This window comes from Halichoerus grypus, chromosome 8 (assembly GCF_964656455.1).
Source record: "Halichoerus grypus chromosome 8, mHalGry1.hap1.1, whole genome shotgun sequence".
Lineage (NCBI taxonomy): Eukaryota > Metazoa > Chordata > Mammalia > Carnivora > Phocidae > Halichoerus > Halichoerus grypus.
Genome location: NC_135719.1, coordinates 68,920,849 through 68,944,375, shown reverse-complemented (window position 1 = coordinate 68,944,375; position 23,527 = coordinate 68,920,849). Strand labels below are relative to the sequence as shown.

The following is a 23,527-nucleotide window of genomic DNA, read 5'->3' as shown; positions in this document are numbered from 1 at the left end:
TTCTATACATTACACATGTTCACCATGATAAATTTTGTTACTATCTGTCACTGTACAAAGTTATTACAATATCATTGACTATATTCTTTTTGCTGTACTTTCCATCCCTATGACTTACTTATTCTATAACTTAAAGTTCATACCTCTTACTCCCTGCCCCCCTCGTCACCTCTTTCGCCCATCCCTCCCACCCCACTCCCCTCTGGCAACCACCAGTTTATTCTCTGTATTTATGAGTCTGTTTCTGTTTGCTTGCTTGTTCATTTTGTGTTTTTAGATTTCACATGTAAATGTGAAAATACCATATGATTTCACTTATATGTATTTGGGTTTTGTCTTTCTCTAATTTCACTTCGTATAATACCCTCTAAATCTATCCATGTTGTAAATGGCAAGATTTCATTCTTTTTTATGGCTGAGCAATATTCTATTACATGTATATCCCCGCTCCCCCACATCTTTACCATTCATCCATCAGTGGACACTTACGTTGCTTCCATATCCTGGCTACTGTAAATAATGCTGCTATAAACATAGGGGTGCACATATCTTTTCGAATTACTATTTTGTTTTCTTTGGGTAAATACCCAGCAGTGAAATTACTGGATTGGATGGTAGTTCTATTTTTCATTTTTTGAGGGAATTCCATACTGTTTTCCATAGTTGCTGCATAAATCACATCCTCACCAGTAGTGCATGTAACCGCTCCTAGCTTTTAATGGGAATGTTATCTACCTCTCAGGATTACTGAGCAACCAAGAACAATGGCCCAAGTAAAGTATTTAGCTGCCTGACTGCCATTCAGAAGGACTTAAGTGTTGTTAGTCCCTTTCCTCCTATGGTATGTTTGCTGTTCTTTTTTTAAGTTTTTATTTATTTATTTAAGTAATCTGTATACCCAACATGGGGCTCAGACTCATGACCCCAAGATGAAGAGTCGCACACTCTTCTGACTGAGCCAACCAGGCACCCTGGCATGTTTGTTCTTCTAATTTTAGGATCAACTTAATGAAACGTCTCTAGCATGTTAGTAAGTGAGAGAGAGAGTAAGCCATTTTGTTTAAGGCTCCCACGACAGAAATTTGGCATGTGTATACGCAAACATTAAACCCCACAACATGAAGTGTACTCACCAACAGCAGGAACTACAGATCGAAGTATATTTCAACCTCATTTAACACTTTGCAAAAGGAAAGCATAGTCACTGGTTTCTCTGGGCCTCAGTTTCTGTCCCTGACAATAGTCTGAGATTCAAGAGAGCTGGGTTTGGAGACCGATTGCCCTGTCTTACTGGCAACTGAGCTTGGGCCTTAGAATTCTAAATCTAGAGAATATCCATATGAGTATCAGTGTCTTCTCTGCCCTAAATGTCTTTCTGTCTCAGCCTAAAATTCATTCAGTTAAAGAATTTAAACCTCAAACTGCTGGGGCACCTGGGCGGCTCAGTCGGTTAAGCATCTGCCTTTGGCTCAGGTCATAGTCCTGGGTCCTGGGATCGGGCCCCGTGTCAAGCCCTATGTTGGGTTCTGTGCTCAGTGGGGAGCCTGCTTCTCCCTCTCCCTCTGCCCTTCTCCGCTCATGCTCGCTCACTCTCTCAAATAAAAAAAAAAAAAACTTCAAACTCCTGACATGCCCCTCCTTAAAGAAGGGAGTGGGAGAAGAACTTCCAAGGCTGTATTAGTCCCTCAGGATGCAGGGGCATAAATAGCCATCATCTCCATCATAGGTCAGCAACAGCTACTGATTTTTTCTCTGAATTTTCTCTCCTCCTCCTTTCCCACCATCTACTTATTCTAACATGACGAAACTCATTCTGGTTAAGCCTACCCTCATGGATGTTATAGTAAAATACGAAGAATGGAATAAAAGAATTCTTCTGTGCCAGGACCTACGTGGGAAAGTTGAGTGACCTCTGAGTTCCCAGATGAGGCCCAGGCTGGTGATTTCTGTAATATCTGACACAATGCCACCCGCTTGGCTTGGCTGCTAAGTGCCGCCTTTAAGGGACACACGAAGTGCTAAGTAGTAAGTGATAATCCAGATCTGTTTGCTGTAGTCCAAAGCAGCTCAAGCCACAGATTACAGCATCTTTATTAAATACAAAGGGCAAGCAGAAGGAAGAGGGTATGTGTGGCTACTGCTCATGGAATCACCTTTCTAAAATGTCTCAAATGACTGCTGTTCACTCATCACCATTCTTCCTGTGGAAGTCTAGTCCCACCGGCACTTCAAATCCAATGTTTGGTTACACTGGACCTGAAACCCTATGGCAACTCAGAACTAAACTTAGCTAAGGGGAGCAAGTTCTGCTGGGTAATGATACAGATAGAATCTCACTTTAACACACTTCAGAATCCATAACAATAATCCATATTGTTGTACTATCTAGAACAGGCTATGGTCTTCATGTACTTTGATTTTCACCTGGTTTTTGTTCAAAGGCCATCCTTTTTCTCATTCTTCTCCAAGGGTTGAGACCTTTCTAGTCTGTGGAATGAGTAATGGCTCTCCAAGGAAAGCACTCTTAACTGGTTTAACACCTCCCAATCGTTTCCCCTCTTCTTTAAAATATAATCACCCTATGGTCAACTATACATGAGAATACTTCAGTAAACAAGTATATACCATATAGTAAGTATTAAAGTAATACTTTTATTACGTATGGCTGTGTCATCAGACCTAGGGAAACTGCCTGTAGGGTTTTTGTGTTTGTTTAATTCATTATAATCAAATAAACAGCTCTGTGACCAGGACCCATTCATCAAATTATGGACACAGTCTTTTTCACTAGAATTTGACATCATAATGACATCTCTTATAATGGGATTCTGACTAGAAAAAGCTGGAAAATTATTGAGTATCTAGGTAACATGGACTAGAAGAGAAGTAACCTTGGTTGCCTGCTAATGAAGCCCTGCACAAAGCTCTACATGTATGCAACCGTATTCGATCCTCCCCAAACCACTAAGGGTCATACTGCTAGAAAGTGGGAGTGCTAAGAATGAACTTGGATCAGTATGACCCCTTCTTCTACACCTGGGAAAGGCAGGGAAGGAAACAGATCGTCAGAAGCAGGCAACAGAGAAATGAAGCCACTGACGTAACATAATCAAGCAGACACAGAGCGAACGCTACACACTTAACACAGTAGGAACAGAAGGTTACCTGGCTTCCACTCCAGGCCTTGTGGGAGGCTTCCCTGGTGGTGGCCGAGGCAAGAACTGAGCTGAAGTTGCGCTACTGACTTGGTCTGTGTTGACCCATGAAACTGGCCTTGGGATTTTGCTCTTTCTGGACTGGGAAATGATGGGTGACAGAAAGCTGTCCTCGGCTGATCTGCTCAGGTGCGAGTCTACAGTCAGTCTCGAAAAGGGAGCAAAGACTTCCTCCTCAGAGAAGGGAGCAGGAACAGTGGCTAGTCTCTCCTCCAGCAATTTATCAGAGGCACTTGAGAGGTCCCCAAGGAAAGACCTGAGTTGCCTTTTTTCCACCAGAAGCCTGACGAGGTCTGGCTGATAAGCTTTCTTTTGGAGGAGCTTTTCTTTTGCAGAGACTGGAGAGGAAGATTCAAAAGTTGAGTCTACCTCTTGTGCTAAAACAGGGATTCGGCTGTGTCTAGTTACAAAGGATGACCTAATCACGTCCTTCCGGGATGGGGGACAATGTTCACTCTCTGAAACACAATGAAATAATTCTCCATTCCTAGGAGCCACTTTCTCTCTCTTACCCTCTTGGTGCAAAAAAGTAGACAGGTCCCCCTGCTGACCTGGCAAGTCTTCACTCCTGATGTCATCATCCTTAGATATCTTACTTTTTTGCATTGCTGCCACCTGACCTATCTGTCCTTCAACATGTGGGTCAATGACTCGTGAATAAATCTCTGAAGTTCCAACTGCCAGAAGCTTCATTATCTCATGATTCTTGTCTTGATTTGGCACTACACTAAAAGTCTGTGTCTTTGTCACATCAAGAGGTTCAGTACTAGCTGAGTGATCCCTTTCCGCAGTTACCAAGTCTCCTGGAAGGGAGGCAATCTCGATATAATGCTGCCCTTTACTTAATTTCTCATCATTATCTGACCCTAGAAGATTGCTTTTCTCTTCGGTTTCCCTAGGGAGACTCTCAAATTCTCTCACAGCCAGTCTGTTATGGTCAGGAATGTCTTTTGGTCCCAGGTTTTGAGATTTGTTACACTCTCTAATATTGGGTAACAAGTCATGACCAATATGATCTATCTGAAGCCCCAAGTCTGTTCTGCTTCCTCCACTAGGAGGTTCGCCCTCTGTTACAACTAGGCCAGAGAAGTTCTCCCTTGGAGAGTAAAGTTCCACGGTGGGTTCCACAGGCTGAAGGTCTTTCCTCTCTGGCTGTTGACCATAGTGAAAGCTTCCTGAAGTAGACTGTGTAGATGCCACAGAGGGTCTAGGAATTGTAATCTGAAGAGACAGGAGAAAAAATATTAGGCAATAATGTGGAATATAATGAAGATGCGTCACTTGAAATTTCACACTTCAAATTCTAATTTAAAAGAGGAACACAGATGTTGACCAGGTCTGCCCAACTCCTACGTAAAATGAGCAACTCCAAATCAAAGTACATGACGCTCAAGCTCTCCTACTCAGGAGCTGTACAAAGCAGTCTCCCTCTAGGCTCATCCCTGCCTTTTCTTTAGCCTGCTCTGTGCTCTGCAACACTGACTTCTACAGACTGCACAACCCAGGCTCCCTTGCCTTCTGATTTCTGGCTGGGTTTGCTCAATGGGCATCAACAGAGCATCAGAGCTGGAGGAGAGAAAGGTCTGGGTCTTATTAATATTTTTTAAAAGATTTATTTATTTATGAGAGAGAGAGAGGAGGAGGAGCAGAGGGAGAAGGACAAGCAGACTCTGTGCTGAGTGGGGAGCCCGACATGGGGGCTCAATCCCAGGACCCTGAGATCATGACCTGAGCCAAAATCTAGAGTCAGATGCTCAACCGACTGCTCCACCCAGGTACCCCAAGGTCTGGATATTAATTTTCTCTGCTTCCTGCCCAAGGGACGGCAGCTTTGGTGGTGGCTACATTCTACCACTTCTGGCCAGAGCTGCTATGGCATGGCCCTTCTCCCAGCTTTTGCTCCTTCTTCCTCCTCTTACAGGACTCAAGACAGAAATGGCTCCCTCCACTGATGATCCTGTTAGCTCTCTTAACTCTTCCCACACATTTTTTTTTTTAAAGATTTTATTTGTTTATTTGACAGAGAGAGACACAGCGAGAGAGGGAACACAAGCAGGGGGAGTGGGAGAGGGAGAAGCAGGCTTCCCGCCCAGCAGGGAGCCCGATGCGGGGCTTGATCCCAGGACTCCCGGATCATGACCTGAGCCGAAGGCAGACGCTTAACGACTGAGCCACCCAGGCGCCCCTCTTCCCACACATTTGTAAAAAGCTCTTTTCAGTAAATTCTCTCCAAGTCCCCTTGAGTGTGCCAGCTATTTTCTGCCAGATTCCAGATACAGGATTATAGGAAAAAATTACTGGCAAATTATTGTACCTTTAAAAACTCCAGATTTAGGGGTGCCTGGGTGGCTCAGTCAGTTAAGCGTCTGCCTTCGGCTCAGGTCATGATCCCAGGGTCCTGGGATCGAGCCCCGCATCGGGCTCCCTGCTGGGCGGGAAGCCTGCTTCTCCCTCTCCCACTCCCCCTGCTTGTGTTCCCTCTCTCGCTGTCTCTCTCTCTGTCAAATAAATAAATAAAATCTTAAAAAAATAAAAAAATAAAAACTCCAGATTTACATCCATCTTGTTTCCCCCATAACTCTTATCAATCAAACAATGTTAGGAATATTTTATCTTCCTATAAACAAAGACATACAAAGATGTTCCCTAATGTTTCATTATCTTAATTTTTTAAGGTCAAGCCTATGAGAAATTAAATTCTACCATCCCTCCACTGAGGTCATTTCAATTCTATGTGAATGAGATTCAATGTCTAATAAGAAGGTCCTATATTAAGACTCCTAAAGTTTCTACATTTCCACATTTGTTAAAAGTAACATGTAAGAAGACAAAAGTGACACGTAAGGAGGCAGCAAATGTCAACCACATAAACTGGTATGGAAAAAAAGCCTTTCTGAGAAATGAAATAAGTCAAATTACTTAATGAAGCCAATTTAGTTCTAGGAAACTATGGAAATTGGTCTGAATTCAAAGCAAAATGAACTTGGAACTGTCGTGGGAGATTATGCTTAGACCCCACCTTAGTCCAAAGACATCAAGAAATCGATGTTGTTCCAGAGTCAGAGAAATGGTTTCTCTGTGTGTCAGGAATTACAATTAGGTTTAAGAACATGTAAAGCTTGTCCTGAGCCCAGTCCAGGAGAAAACACCTAACTAATGTCCTGAAATAGCTCCTGAACAGAACCAGTATCCTGAGGATCTGTCAGGTTAATTGAATGAAGACAGGCTGTTTGGGTTCAGATGTGAATTCTTACAATAAGCCCAGACCTATAATGACCTTCGGGAAAAGGGAGTAAGTTCTAGTGGTGCTGCTGCCCTTCAGGAAGTCACCTCACACTTGTATCTCTTTCATTATTCTAAAATATATTCAGGCAGATGGCAATTTTCTAGTGTATTTCAAAAATCATATAGAAACCTAAAATGTATAGTTACTTACTATTCAAAATGTAATTTTTAAGACCCAAGAGTGATGGTGGTAAGAAAATCAGGTAAGAAGTTATAAAAATGCCAAATAACAAGGGAGATGATTCTACCTACACTGAAAATAAACCAATAGTCACTTCATTATTATATGTAACTCCAAAAACATCAGCCAAATTAAATTCAGCAGTGTTTACAAAAATAACAGTCCACTGCTCTTTGAGACTAGAGCTAGGGAATCCATGCATTTCTGAGCTTAACTCATCTTAGATTCAGGATATAAATGGATATGTGTGTGTGTGTGTGTGTGTGTGTGTGTGTGTGTGTGTGTTATGAAAAAAGGGGTGACAATCTTGTACACAGAAAAGATATAGGAACCACCAGACGGGAGAATCTATTTTCTTGAAAAAGATTCTGAGCACTTACGATAAACTGCATAAAATACTCTCATATTAATATTTCTATAGCACTTTAAATTTCTAAAATATTCCTAAAACCATTTTTACGAATTCCATTTCATATCTATTTTAATTGGGTGCTATTATTTACACAAATGTCACAAATGAGAAAAAAACCTGGTCCAAAAAAGTCAGGGATAGGACTTAAGGATTTTGAAAATCATGCATGGCATAACACAGCCTACTGACATGCACTATACTCAAATGTAGTTTGGAAAAGAGTCTGCAAAAATATTATCTGATGAGACAAAAGGAGAAAAAACAAAGATCAATAGCCAAATGTAGAAAAAGGAAGACTAATTCTAAGTATGGCTGAAAATAACTTCCTTAACCTTACACTGTAAGACACAAAAGCAATTTCCATATTTGGGACACTTTACAAACAGACTAAATCAATGATCTGCCAGTAAGCCATATGCATCTTTTATATCTTTAATTTCTATAATTTACAAACATCTCATTAAGGCATGAATTCACTCATGTCCTTTCTTCTGCTAACTGTGTAAGGTAACACCTTTTTACAGAACTAGAAAATGACCTCAGTATTTTCCATTTCTTTAATGTTAGTTTTACTAATGCCTACTACTCAGTTTGACTAACATCAGTCTCATTACTGTTTAATTCAGATAAAGCAGCCTCATTATTTATAGTTATCCCATGTTTACAACTGGCCAGATAGCAAGAGACAATAAACTGCAAACTAACTATTATTTACATTTAACTTATAATTACCCTTTAACTTTCACCTAATTCAAGGATTGTATTAAGATAATAAAAACTTTGGGAAATCCAACATTCCTACCAAATAGCCTCTCTTCCAAATAAAAGGTATGTGATATATGAAATATCTAGATCTCATTTTGTTTTTTTGACAAATACTTTATGAGATATAGGTAGTAGAATATTGGTTTCTACTATTGCCAAGAGTAACGGAGTTATATGAACACATTCCTGGTCTATTAAAAAACTTAAATTTTAAACATTCACATTTCTTTGGGCCATTCAAATTCCCCAAAGACTTCTTTTGTTTAAAGCATTTTTATGTGATACTTTATACAAGTGTGGAAAATTATGAATAAAACCAAAACACTATTACTGAACCATGTTTTTAATATGTCAAATTTTTATTTCTAGAAAGAGTGCACAGTAATGATAACATGTGAGTAATAACCCTACATGCTAACACAATGTCCCACTCTCTCACTCTTTACTCCTACTGCTTCCTCTGACCACATTTGTGTTGGTTACTATTGTTGAAGACGGTGCTGTAGTGTGACTTGGCCTATGGATAGGGGGGCTGGCGGGAGGAGGAGTGGGGCAGGCAGCAGTCTGCTACACGGGTGGGGAAAACTGAAAACCTGAAGCCTCAAGACCTAAGCAAACAAAAAGTAGAAGTTGCTTTTTCCCTTTATCCAGTGCCCCCTGTTATCCCACTCCTCAGAGACAGTCACTCCTCATTAATAGTTACAGTGTATTTAGTGGGATTGGAAACTCTTAAGAATTTTGTGTGGGTGCTAAAAATCATAAGCAAGCCACAACTCACACCCAAAGATTAGAAGTCAAAGAAAAGACAGACTGAAATAAAAATATCTTTGGCTGGTCTGTGATTACACATCACATACATGACTACAGGATTTCACGGTCCGTTTTCAAGCCTCTTCATGCAATATTGGAAGACAATTCAGGTTTGAATCTAGTTCAACTATTCCCAACTTCCATAACCTACAGATTTCTATCATAGCATCTCTAACACTTAAACTGAGTTTCCTCCCTCTACTAGCCTGAAGTCCCCTGAAAGCAGTGAGGAGACTCCCTGGGCTCTGAATTCTTTGATGCCTAGTCCAGTACTTGACACACAGGAAATGCTTGATAACTGTTGAACACGTGACTGACTCGGTCACTGGATGCTTGGGTCCCTTCCATGAAGCCTCTCCCAAGGGGCAGTCCAGTCCGTTATTTGAACACTTCACAAATGGGCTTTCTTTACTTCCCAAATCAGACCATCCAATTTCTGGTCTTTTCTGTTCACAGACTGAATTACACTATCATAGATAATTTCAGAGAAGTAACCGCATACAAACAAAACTTTTCTATCATTACAAGGACCAAATTTTCCAGATCAAAAATAGGTATCCGTGGTCAGATGGAGGACATGTGGCCACTCCCCAGTCAGGGTACATGCAGTCAATGCAGATTTCTCCTGCAAAATCCCTTCCAAGTTAATAGGTGGCAATTATTCCAGAAAGTCTTTACCTTTTCACATGATTAAAGTATACTATTAATACCTTCCATGGATCATTCCTTTTTTCAGTGGAGGCTCTTAGTAGCTCCATGAGCTTCCACATAGTCCCTCTAGTTTATACAAGGGCTCCAAACGGTCAGTGGAACACATTTCACTGGGAAAGCCACATGAAACTACTATTTCAAATAAGTTGTACCACTAAAATGTCTCTCAAGTTCTCACTGCAATTGTCATGGTTCAGTCCCTCATCATATTTGCTTGGATGCCAAAGCCTCCTCATTGGCTGCTGCCACAGCCCATTTCCCCCCACTCAGCTCCCAAACAGCATGTTACTCCTCTCCCTCTATCTTGGCAGTTTCTTGTCCCACAGCCCACACACCTCAGCAGAGCTGGCCAATGCCCTTCATCACCTTACCTTCTGTAGCTCATCTTCAGCCTTTTTCCTTTGTCCTAAGGAAAGGGCACTTAGATTCTAGATCATTTAAACACTCTGAACTCCGGTGCTTTAAGCCTCTATGTCTCTGCACGTACTGTGTTCTCTGCCTGATGCCCCTGCATTTCTTCCGGCAATCTAATTCATCCTTCAGAGTCCTCTTACTTTTGAAGTGCACCTTAATCTCCCCAGAAAAAGATTTTTAATTTTTATTTCCTCCCCAATTATGAAAGTAGTGTATTTTTAAAATTTCAGTTTTCATGGTAAAAAAAAAAATTAGAAAATAAAGAAAAGTTTCAACAATAAAACCCCCCAGTATCACACTCCTCAGTCCTAGCAGATCCATCTGTGTCCTCACTTGTGTACACAGCTCCACCAGACTCGCTTCATGCTGTTTAAGGTAACTGTTAGACGGGGGCCTTCAGTGCCAACCTGGCAGGGTGGTACCAACTGATTATCCCTGGGGTATAGCATAAAGCCTGGAACTTAAGAGACACTGAATAGAACTGAAGGAATGAAAAGAACAGAATTAAGGCAATGCAATCACTGCTGATCTGATTTTTGTAGGACTGGCATTGGTACTCCTGTAAATAGTCAGAGGAATCCTCTTAATAGATGCTGACTACCAGACACATCACACAAAAAAATTATGTGACTCTCTTTCTTTCTCTCCTGCTCCCACTGTGTGCATTATTGTACACTCCCTTTCTTTTTCTCAATGGCTATGAAACAAGTCAATGAGAAAATTCCTTCATTATGTTGATAATCCCCTGGTGTGGGGAACAGAACAGAGAGTCTACTCTACCAGCCACCTGCCTCTTTACAGATCATCTCACTGTCCTACGGCTTGGTCTCATCAGTGCTAAAAAGGACAATATTCCCTCTGCTTGCTCCACAGACTTGTTGTTAGGATCAAATATCAAAGTATTCTATGAAATATAAATGTAAGATAATATGGTAGCCAGTCTCTAAATGGCCCCCAATGACCTCTGCCTCCTGGTATTCATACCCTTGTATAGTCCGTCCCACATCGTAGCAGACGTGGTCCGCATGACCAACAGAAGGCAACAGAAGTGATGGTATGTCCCTTTTGAGATTAGGTTATAAAACAAACTATGGCTTCCATCATGGTGGAGGCTTCTTCACGCTACCACCGCATCGCTCCCCCATCTCTGTCTCTTTCTCTCCTCACACTGTGGGAAAGCCAGCTGCCACGTCAAGAATGGAGAGGCCCACGTGGTGAGGAACCGAAGCCTCCGGCCAACAGCTACTGAGGAACTGAGGCCCGCCAACAGCCACTGAGTGTGCCTGGAAGTGGACCTTCCCATCCCAGTTGAACCTTACAATGATTTCAGCCCTAGCTGACAGCTTGACAGCAACCTCATGAGAGACCCTGAGCCAGAACCATTAGAGTGAGCCACTCCTGCACTCTTAACCCTCAGAAACAGGGTGAAATAACTGTTATTTAAAGCTGCTAAATTTGGGGTAATTTGTTACCCAGCAACAGGTAACATATTGGTGGTATTAATATTCCCCAGTCACATTTATACTGCTTCCAAAGGTAATATTAAAATGAAGCACTTCCACTTCTACATTACTTTTCAAATCCAACCTTCTCCCTACCAACAGTGATTACCCAATGTCACATAAAACTGGTCACATTCTTCCCTACAGTTCCTGTCATTCTGGACTAGTAGTTAGACCTCTTTTGGAAGCAGTTCATTTTCTTTTCTTTTTCATCTCTACCCTTGTTCGTTTATGCTAGCTTAATTTTGTCTCTTCATTTTCTAATCAAAACATAATCTAATATTTCTCCTGTAAGCCAAAAGTTGTTCTTATTTACTCCCTGTAAATCCATGTTGTTTAGCATCTTTTTAGAAATGACCGACAGTGGGCAAATTTCAATACTGTTTACCCAAGGAAAAAAATTTAATTTCCAACACAGCCCCAAACCAATTTCTTTCAAATCTAGCAAATTTATCCATCTTTCAAAATATATTATCTAAAAAGTTTACACATGCTATTTGAAAATCAGCGGTTTCATGTGTAGGGATAAGGGAAGTCTGGACGAAGGCTCATAAATCTGCACTAAGAAATAAAGAGAACTAGGGGGTGCTAAAGTTCTCACTGGTTAGTTTATTATGCCAACTATGCCTGTAATATAGATAAACTTTTGCTTTGCCCTTTTTTTTTTTTTTTTAAAGATTTTATTTATTTATTTGAGAGAGAGAGAATGAGAGAGAGCACATGAGAGTGGGGAGGGTCAGAGGGAGAAGCAGACTCCCTGCCGAGCAGGGAGCCTGATGCGGGACTCGATCCAGGGACTCCAGGATCATGACCTGAGCCGAAGGCAGTCGCTTAACCAACTGAGCCACCCAGGCGCCCCTTGCTTTGCCCATTTTTATAGTTCTTACATACTTTAAGACATCAGTATACTTTCCCTTCATAAAAGAGAAACAATCCTGAGTGAAAAAGATACAAACTAACAAAGTGTTTCCCATCAGAATATGTCTTAATTTATAAGTATTCAGATAGCCCAGTAATATGGTTTAGCATATCATCCAAGCTAGAACATTATATTCAGAGTTGCAAGAGATACACGGAGAAGCTAACTGGCAGTACTCCCTATTTAATGTGTCTGTAGTAAATTAGGGAAATAATAACGTCTGCTTTGCAAAAGTAAACTCTGAATTTAAGCCTCAAGAAGAGAATCAAGATAAATATATTTTTAATCTAATTCCCGCCCAAGTGAAGGCAATGGTAGGTTTATTACCTTAGACATAAGTATACAAGTGATGTAGCTGTTATTTCTTTAGAGACCTTCTTCAGTTAAGAAAAATGCTTTTATTTAAAGATATCTGAAAATAAGATCAAACTCATAATATCAAATATATGAATACAAGTCTTTCAATAACTTGACAGAGAAAATGCTGCAGACAGTGTAAGAGAACCATGAGAAAAGTCTTTGTGGACAAAATATTGCTGATGGGAGAAGGCAAAAAAATACTAGGAGAAGTGGAGCCAGGGCCGTAGAAGCGTCTTTGAAGGGAAGCATGCCAGGATGCGGTGAGCAAAATGCTTGAGTGGCAGTGAGTGCGCAGCAGGACAGAATCGCAGAAGAGAAGAAACTGAATGTGGGAAGAGGGAAAGAGGGAATGAAATAGGGAAGAGGAAAGGTGGGAGGAAAAAGGGATAAGGGGAAGGGAGGGAGGTGGCTTGATTTGCCTCTAGCCCATAGGTTACCGTGTACAATTTGAAAAAGGATGCTCCTCAATGAGGGAACAGACCCGCATGAAGACGCACAGTTTGGTTAGCAACGTTTGGGCTAGAGGTCCAGCTGATAAGCTTTCTTTTGGAGGAGCTTTTCTTTTGCAGAGACTGGAGAGGAAGATTCAAAAGATTTCAGCCCCTACTTGCTCCCTTGGCTAGGCCACTTTATTCAGTGAACAACCTGTATAACTGTACAAAGCAGTCCTGCAAACGAAGGAAAGACTAACTCTGATGAAGAATGAGGCAGGCATTTATTTTACCATGTTGAAGTGCAGATGAATTCCTACAGAGCTATACACAAAACCAAATTTTGTCATCTTTTCTCACCGTTTCACACCTGCATTTGGAATTGTGTTCTAATAAAAAACATTTCAGCTTGGGGAACAATGTTGTTTCTGGTGAGCTGGAAGAGATGGCTGCTAGATGATCAGGGAATTTAAGGAAATCTGGTACTTGCACCCATGTAAGGACAGATGTACCTTTTTGGCTGGTGCCCAAAATCTGTGTACACAGTTCCTTACTGCCTCCATGTTTGGCTTTTCCGGGGATCCTGCTGCTCACAGTCGTAGGGGGATCACTGATCACTGACAGTAACAGGCTAACAGGCGTCTCCAGCTTAATGCCCAAACTGAGAGTAAAGAGGACGGTTTCTTCAAGATGTTCCTTTACAGAAGACCTTTATCACAATTGCTTTCAGCTACTTGTTAAAATGCAGACTCCTGGGCTCACTCTATCCCAGACCTCTTGAAGTAGAAGTTCTGGAAGAGAGGCCGGAACTCTGTATTTTAAACAACAAACATCAAAGCTGGAAAACTATGTTTAAGAGTTATGTAAAATATGACAAATTTCTGTGTGGAGATTACAAAAAAAGGCAACAAAGAGAATCAAGCCTAGCCAAGTGTACCCTATAAAGTACAAACCACATATGCCTTCCTCACCAGATTTATAACGTAGAGATTCAAAATCTCTAGAATTACAAATTCTTAAAGTCATAGCTAAATGCCTAGATAGATAGCTCTTGTGGTCTAATTATAGATGTTATTCTGAAATTAGGTTATAATGACACTTCATGTGTTGAGCTGCTGTCCTGACAGGAAAGCTCGCTTGTTTTGAGAAATTTCACACTGGATGACTGACTCTAGAACTTAGTCCAGACATCACTCCCTATCCCCATCTGCCAAACTTAGGCATCTGCTGAACAATCTTAGTTGATCAACTGTTCATTCTTTTTTAACAGCACATTGAGCAGGTAACAGAAAAATAACTGGAACAAATCTCTTACCGCTGTGAGGGGTCCTTCTGCTTGCGCCTCCATCGGACTTGTGGGTGTCACTGCGATAAACGGGCCAGCAGCCTGGAGTTCTAGCCTATCCGTATACTGTTCCGAAGCAGCAGCGGCAGGGCACTCCCCAGAAAGTGCTAAGACCACACCTGAGGGTTCTTTCTTTAAATGATCACTTTCTGCCCAAGGACCCAGTAGGAGCTTCTCATCTTGAGGCGATTCCTCTAGGACTTGAAGTACTTCAGGTTCCTCATCAGAAGGGCTTCCAGTTGTTTTATGGCCTAAAGCCTCATTTGTCCTAAAATCCCGAAGGTCCTGCTCCTTGTCCACAATCACCCATTCTTTGGAATCAACCTCCTGCTTGCAGGAGCTCAAGTTAACTGCTATAAATCCATTGCTGGCACCGCCATCTGCCTGTTCAGGGGTGTTGGCAGAGGCAGGCTTCGAAGCATCTGGAAGATATTCTTCATCATAGTGCCAGATGTGGTCAGTACGGGACACGGCAGGAACACAAGGCTTATGAAGCAGAGCAGGGAGAAGAGATTCCTTTCCTGCACTGGACTCTTTCTGCATTTTCTCCAGGCTTAAAAAAACAGACAGAAGTTACTCATTTGCCCTAGGAAAATATTTATTACATAAACTATAAGCTCTATACAGAACTAATATTCACACACAGATGAGAGAATATATAAATAAAGCATAAGGAAAGTTTCACAGGCTGATAATGTTCTTCTCCACCTGTTATAACCTGGTTTTGGAAGATGGGACCCCCGGGAGGAAGATGGCTCTCCTGCTGTCAGGCAGGGGACAAGCCTAATCAGGTTGCCTGATGGGATCTCTTTCACCTTTTCTTTGCCAATTCAATCACACTGCTCTCTGCTCTCTCTGGGGGACTGAGGCAGAATTGAGCCAAGGGGATTTTGCTTCACCAGAAGCCCTATAAAAGGAAATGAAGAAGCTAGTATAGGAAAGGAAATGGAGAAGCTAGGCAAATACTTCATGTGTTTTGTCTTCAGAGATGTATGTAAATGTAGACTCATTCAAGTAAACTCCAAAGGCAGAAATTTTAAGAAAAGCTACTACATGTGCTCCAGCACGCCCAGCCCCCTATGTACACAGTGGGGCACACAGCAGTGGGGCGGTGGGCAGTGGCGTGCAGGAAGCTCCAAGATGTATTGTCAGTTGGAGTGGATTAAAAGGCAGTCGACACGGTATGAATCTGTCTGCTAGCCGAGGGGCAGGCAGTGGTGTGACCATTTGGCTGCACTTACTTCTACGAACTGACCTCATCGTCAGGGAAGCACTTGAAGCGATATGTTTTTTTCTTTCCAAGTTTGTAATTAGGTGCTTCAATTCCTTCAACGGTTTCCTACTCATTCTAGGTTCTGGCCTGAGTTCATTTTCTTAGATTACTTCTGTTTTCTCAACTCTGTCTTATTTCTTAGCTCTTCCCACAGCAGGGACTCTCTTTTTAGTTCCATTCTTTTATTAAACTAATTCTTTACCAAACTAAGCTTTTTTTCTTATTGCATTTAAATAACTATATAAATCCTAAATTCCTAATCTTAGCCACAGCTCGAAATGTTTAAGCACTGCCCCAACTCAAATCCATTCTTTTGATCATATTAATGTATAGATTCAAGTTTCTATCACGTAGCTGTGAGGCTGAATGATTACATGGAAGGAAGAATACACATATATGAAGGACTGTCAAAAATGGAAGCTAGATTAGATTAGGCTGAATTACCTTGGACACAGTAACTACCATGTCAGTCAAATACATGGTCCTTCTAACCTAACATTTCATTGCCAATAGCAGCCACCAGGATATACATTGAAGGGTGTGTGACTATCACTAGTCACTCAGCTCTTCATATTACTGCAGCCTTCTATAATTCATAACTATATCCCAAATTCTTTCTAAAGTTTCATTTCTGTCTTCTGTTATCAAAATTTGGGAATAATGGGACTTATAAACATGGATTATAGTTATTACCTATGTATAGCTCTCTGAAGTTCCACCTTTCCTTCTTTCTAGGAAGAAATGATAAACTTATTCGTGTCTATTTTCCCTACAGTACTAACTCATAAAAGGCCTTCATTAAAGTGAATCGAATTGCCTGTCCCTTGTGTATAAATTACTTGTTTCCCTCCTTCACATACTCCTCTCCTTCCTCTCTCATACCTTCTTCATCATGTACTCTCCAACTCTACACTGCATCTTCTCATTCCAATAAAAGAGATCCCTTACAAAGTGAGTTCAAAATGTTCATTTAACTTATACCTGGTGTCATAAAGTTACCAGCTCCCACTGCTCAGCTCCCAAAGCCAAAGGTTTTGTTACAGAACTTGTAACAATTTTATAAGACAATTCACATTAAGAATCACAATGATAATTAAAAACATGGATGGAGATGAGAATTTAATCAAATCAGTACTACAAAAATGCAAAAATTTCTTATTTGAAAGACTATGTAATAGAAATTCATAATGATGATGATGATGATGGTAATTACAGTATCTTAGCTTTAAAGAAAAAGGAAAAGTATTTTATACCAGGTCTCAAGAAACTTGTCGGTATCTGGCTTTGGCTCCAGTGTAAGACGTTTTTCCAGCTCAAAGCTGTGGATGGAACGTAACTTCCGCACCAATGGAACATCTCTGTCTGGTTGAGTAATCTCTGAGCGGACACGAATTGGTGAACCAAGGCTTGGAGCATTCAGAATACCGTTTACTTGACCATGGCTGTTCTCTTCTTCGGTAGCAGCCTAGACAAAATATAAAAGAAAACCATGAAAAACATTCAGGTGACTCTACGTGTAGCAATCATTGAAGTCTTTCAAAATAATATAAGCAAAGGCTTGGGAGGTGTTTTCAGAAATCACGATATTTTGGATAGTCGACATCATTACATACTTGTCTACTAACCCTTCATAAAATGAGTTTTCTTAATTTATTCTCAGTTCAGTATTATTTTAGTTTTTTATATTTGTGGTACAGAGATAAACAGTCTAAAAATGTTTACCCACCTTGACTTTTTGTATTATGTCTAACGAGATGCTTGCAGGACTCCATTCCTCTAAACTAAAAATAAAACCTGGAAAGGTTTTCTTGGAGACACAAGTGGTCTCACAAGAGGTAGGATGGGTCACCAAGCCTGAATATCCCCTCTTATTCCCTCTCTAAAAGTGAAAAACCAAACAAAAACAAGAAAACCTGGAACTAGAAAAATTAGGAGCTGGGTAGAGAAGGAGGAGGTTGAACATGATGCAGCTCTGAGCAGTGGGGTTGCCTAAGGACAGATCCCTCAGCAGTACACTTACCAGAGAAATTAAACCTGATCCCAGTAGTGGGGTGAGAGAGGGAAGTCTGGTATGTCTATTCTGATTAGAGACCCACAGAAGATGCCCAACTGGTCTCAAATTGGGGGTCTACTCTGGCTACCAGCAGAAGCAGAAGACAATCTCTGAAGGAAGGCTTCCCAATCCCCAATTTAGGTCTACAGGACTGCTATCAATTATTAACTAATAAGTAAAACACTAAAGATAGTCAAACACAAGAAGGCATGCCCATGACTAAGAGCAGAAATAACTTTTATTTATTTATTTATTTTTTAAGATTTTACTTATTTATTTGACAGAGAGACACAGCCAGAGAGGGAACACAAGCAGGAGGAGAGGGAGAAGCAGGCTTCCTGCGGAGCAGGGAGCCTGATGTGGGGCTTGATTCCGACCTGAGCCAAAGGCAGACACTTAACGACTGAGCCACCCAGGCGCCCCAGAAATAATAACTTTTAGAAAAACATTTAAAACTCCCTAAGACATGAGGGGCACCCGGGTGAGACAGTCAGTTAAGGGTCTGACTCTTGGTTTCGGCTTAGGTCGTGATCTCAGGGTCATGAGATCGAGACCTGTGTGGGCTCTGCGCTCAGTGTGGAGTCTGCTTAGGTTTCTCTCTGCCTCTGCCTCTTTCTTCCCTCCTCTCTCACTCTCTCTTTCTCGCTCTCTCGCAAATAAATAAATCTTTAAAAATAAGAATCTCCCAAAGACATCAGATATTAAACTTAAGATACAGAATACAGAACAGTTATGCATAAAATGTTTAAATAAATAAAGGTCATTATCAAAAAGATCAACAAGGGATTATATGGAATTAACTGATGAATTTAATATGAAATATTCAATTAACAAGTTAAACATCAAATTACCCAGAAAAAGCCAAAGTTATTAATCAGTGAACTAGAACACATAGCAAAAGAAATTACTTACAATGAAGCACAGTCAGGAGAAGAAAAATATGAAAAAAATTTATAACAGAATGAAAAAGCGTACATTTACTTAGATTCCCAGGATGAGAGAACAAAAAGAATGAATTAGTGGCAATATTTTGGTAGGGAATAGCTGTACATCTCCCAGAAATGATACGAAACTATGAATCAAAAATTCAGGAAACAAGATATTCTAAGCCGGATAAATAAAAAGAAATGTAAGCCGACGCACAGTGTAGTTACAATGCAGAACACCAAAGACAAAGAGAAAAATTAAAAAGTAGCTGGGGAGCAAAGACAGAGGGCAATGGATCATCTAGAAAGAAAAAAAAATTAAGAGTAACAGACTTTTGAACACCAATAATTGAACCCAGAGGAAAAATAACTGTCAGTCAAAAACTCTGAATCTAGTATGAATTCTCTTTAGTTTTTTTAAATCTTTTATTTTTTTTTAAAGATTATTTATTTATTTATTTGACAAAGAGAGACAACAGCGAGAGAGGGAATACAAGCAGGGGGAGTGGGAGAGGGAGAAGCAAGCTTCCCGCTGAGCAGGGAGCCCGATGTGGGGCTGGATCTCCAGACCCTGGGATCATGACGTGAACCAAAGGCAGATGCTTAACGAATGAGCCACCCAGGCGCCTTTAGTATAAACTCTCTTTAAAGAATGATGCTGGGCAACCTTCTCAGGTCCCCTCCCTCCTCGGAAGCTTTGTACTATCACCTTGCTATCATTCAATAAACCTTGCTTTGCTCCCCCCCCCAAAAAAAGAATGATGCTAAAATAAATACATTTACAACTAAGTAAAGATTTAAAGAGTCCTCCCAAAAGACCTCAACTAAAGGAACTTCTAATAGAAATACTTCAGGAAGAAAGAAGACAAGCCCAGGACTTCCAAAAATGCAAGGATATGGTAAACATCTTTGAAAAATCCAGACAAACATCACTGATATAAAAAAAAAAAAAACAGTTATCGGGGCACCTGGGTGGCTTAGTTGGTTAAGTGTCCGACTCTTGGTTTTGGCTCAGGTCTTGATCTCAGGGTCGTGAGATCAAGCCCTGCATAAGGCTCTGCACAGAGCTTGGAGCCTGCTTAAGATTTTCTCTCTCCCTCCCACTCTGCCCCTCTCCCACCCCCTCTCCTTCTCAAAAAAACCCCCCCAAAACCCCCAAAAAACCCAACAACACTAATAATCTAATTTGAGTAATGTTTTTGAAAAGGAAGGAATTGGGGCACCTGGGTGGCTCAGTCAGTTAAGCGTCTGCCTTCAGCTCAGGTCATGATCTCAGGGTCCTGGGATCGAGTCCCACATCGGGCTCCCTGCTCAGTGGGGAGTCTGCTTCTCCCTATGCTTCTCCTTCTGCCTCTCTCTCTCTCTCTCTCTCTCAAATAAATAAATAAATAATCTTTAAAAAAAAAAGGAAGAAATTAACATATAGAAGAGAACGAAATACAGATTAAATAGTGATGATGGGTAAAAGAAACTAAAGTCAGCTCCACGTCAAGGGCCATTTCACACTCTCATACGCACAGATACCCATGTGGGCTGGCAACTGAGAATGTCACTCGAGATTTTTTACTGTAAGAACAGTTTTTGCTTCTGGTGCAATAAAGACAGCCACAGTTGACATTATAAAAATCCGATACTGACTTCTTGACTACTTTTCACTACTTATTCCTGATTATTATTAGTCTAGATAAGGCTTTTTCTTTTTTCTTAATAGTTTATTTTTCTTTAAAAATTTTTTTATTTTAATTCAATTTAGTTAACATATAGTATATTATTAGTTTCAGAGGTAGAATTTAGTGATTCATTAGTTGCATACAACACCCAGTGCTCATCACAAGTGCCCTCCTTAATGCCCATCACCCAATTACTCCAGCCCCCCCCACCTCCCCTCCAGCGACTCTCAGTTTGTTTCCTATAGTTAAGAGGCTCCTATGGTTTGCCCCCTCTCTGTTTTTATCTTATTTTATTTTTCCTTCCCTTCCTCTATTCCATCTCATCTTTCTTAAATTCTATAAGAGTGAAATCATCTGGTATTTGTCTTTCTCTGACTGATTCATTTTGCTTAGTACAATACCCTCTAGTTCTATCCACTTCATTGCAAATGGCAAGATTTCATTCTTTTTCATGGCTGAATAATATTCCATCACACACACACACACACACACACACACACACACACACACACACACACACACACCCACCCCACATCTTCTTCATCCATTCATCTGCTGATGGACATCTGGGCTCTTTCCATATTTTGGCTATTGTGAACACTGCTGCTATAAACATCAGGGTGCATGTGCCCCTTCGGATCACTATGTTTGTATCCTTTGGGTAAATACCCAGTAGTGCAATTGCTCGGTCATAGGGTAGCTCTATTTTTAACTTTTTGAGGAACCTCCATACTGTTTTCCAGAGCGGCTGCGCCAGCTTGCATTCCCACCAACAGTGTAACAGGATTCCAGAGAGGGCTTTTTCAATAACCAGACCACAGTGCAGCATGTCACATCTATGCAGAGAATGTTTTTACAAAGTGACTCCCATGACTGAATGTATATACTGTTAATTTTTTTAATTATTAAGTTTAACAATATAGTATATATACTGTCTGAAGACAGGCCAAGCTCCTCAGAATTGATCATGGAAAATTCTTTTTAAGATACATTTCATGGGCGCCTGGGTGGCTCAGTTGGTTAAGCGACTGCCTTCGGCTCAGGTCATGATCCTGGAGTCCCTGGATCGAGTCCCGCATCGGGCTCCCTGCTCGGCAGGGAGTCTGCTTCTCCCTCTGACCCTCCCCCCTCTCATGTGCTTGCTCTCTCATTCTCTCTCTCTCAAATAAATAAATAAAAAAATCTTTAAAAAAAAAAAAAAAAAAAAAAAGATACATTTCATAAAGCATGACTAGCCAACTTTCTATCTATCATGTTAAAAGGTATGAGCCCAAAGTCTCATTTTACACCTATAAATTTAACTTCCATCCCAACTAAACCTTTATAAAATCATAGGAAGCACCAAAAGCTAACTGGTTCATAATTCACTGCCCCTCCATTCCCATTTATCTTCATCTTATCTTCTATGAAAATGGAAATGACAAGGACAGTAAAATCAAAAAGAAACTTGGAGATAATCTGCCCAAGATTACTAAAAATTAACCATTTAATTCAGAAATCTGTATCTCTCCCCTTACAAGTGGTACTGCTTACAATCCTAAAGAAGAAAAAATCATGTCAATTATTCAACATCCACTTTGTCAGCTCGTGATCAGTTCGATGCTTTCTACTTCTAGCTCTCACTTCCCCACCTCCACTTGAGACAATTTTCAGAATGGGTACTCCTAGTTCCATAGGCCCACACTAGAGAAGGGACCCAGAGTCTTGTCATATTATTTAGAAAGACTATTAACTTCTGACCTATAGATGTCTCTTCTTTTAGTCTCAGTGTTTTTTTTTTTTTTAAACGCTTTCATCTTTTCCAAAATACAAGATGAAAATTAATGTTCAGTGTCTATATCTGAGTGGTATGGGCAAAATCAGCCAAGATGTTGTAACTACAAATATATAAATCACTAGCAATACAATGTTCTAACTATTTCTCATTCAAAATTAAGAATCATGATACTTTGCTACAGCAACAGAAGAAAAATATTAAGCACTTAGGAAAGATACCCCCCTCCTATGCAAGAAATACGCACCTTACAAATCCCAAGCTTTATCTTGTTCCTGTTGGCGTCCATCTCTTCCCAGACATCCTTCTCCTGGGGACGTGGGTGTCCCAAAGATCCTGGCAATTTATCTGGTGACACACCAACAGGGATGCCATTCTCCCCATCACTAAGCTGCTCATCTGGAAACACCTCATCTGTATTTTCTCGAAGCAAGTCTCCTGGGATGGGCGTGGCATTGGCAATTCTAAAAATGTGGGGTGAAAAAAATGTAGAACTTAAAAACACCAGAATCAAAAATTACTATGAGACTATCCTCCATTTTGTTTCTGGACTTAAATGATCAAGTCTATATATAATTAAAAGAGTAAAACAAAGGCGCCTGGGTGGCTCAGTTGGGAGCTCAGCGGGAGGCCTGCTTCTCCCTCTCCCACTCCCCCTGCTTGTGTTCCTGCTCTCACGGTCTCTCTCTCTCTGTGTCAAATAAATAAATAAAATCTTTTTTTTAAAAAAAGAGTAAAACAAAACATAAACAAAACCTCAGAAACTTAAACCATGCCAATTCTACAAAATAGAACTATTTTTGGGGGGGGCGGAGGGGCAGAGTCAGAGGGAGAGAGAGAATCTTAAGCAGGCTCCACACCCATTGTGGAGCCCAACGCAGAGCTCGCTCCCACAACCCTGTGATCATGACCTGAGCCAAAATCAAGAGTCGGATGCTTAACCAACGGAGCCACCCAGGTGCCCCAAAACTTCTATTTTTGATTAGGAAAATTTTCAGGCTGATCTAAAAATACAAATTTTAATACAGTAACTCACTGATTTAAGAATCACTTTAAAAGTTAGAAATATTTGGTCTATTTTCTAATAAGTCTTTGTCAATTTTAATATTTTCTACTCTTTACCCATTTCTTGCTGCAAGAGTAACAAAAACTATAAACAGAAAAATGTCAAGTGTCAAATTGACATAAGCAGGTATGAGACCAGTTATATATATTTTTTAAAGATTTTATTCATTTGACAGAGAGAGACACAGCGAGAGAGGGAACACAAGCAGGGGGAGTGGGAGAGGGAGAAGCAGACTCCCCGCTGAGCAGGGAGCCCGACACAAGGCTCGATTCCAGGACCCTGAGATCATGACCTGAGCTGAAGGCAGATGCTTTACGACTGAACCTCCCAGGGGCCCCAGTTATATTTTTTTAATAGTGTAAAATGTACATTTGCTTCTTCATTTACAGACTTTTGACAAGTATCTACTATATGC

The 23,527-nt window shown here is 40.7% G+C and overlaps 1 protein-coding gene across 3 annotated transcripts in view; it reads right to left on the bottom strand.

Annotated features, from left to right (window-relative positions):
- TTBK2 (tau tubulin kinase 2) overlaps positions 1–23,527 on the bottom strand; it is a 147,766-nt gene that overhangs the window by 7,264 nt on the left and 116,975 nt on the right. For all 3 annotated transcript variants that reach the window (XM_036084591.2, XM_078079475.1, XM_036084592.2), the window contains 4 exons: positions 22,294–22,510; positions 16,877–17,088; positions 14,321–14,903; positions 3,166–4,436 (listed from right to left, as the gene is read on the bottom strand). In XM_036084591.2, the coding sequence (XP_035940484.1) occupies positions 3,166–4,436; positions 14,321–14,903; positions 16,877–17,088; positions 22,294–22,510 (2,283 nt within the window). The remainder of the gene's footprint in view (positions 1–3,165; positions 4,437–14,320; positions 14,904–16,876; positions 17,089–22,293; positions 22,511–23,527) is intronic.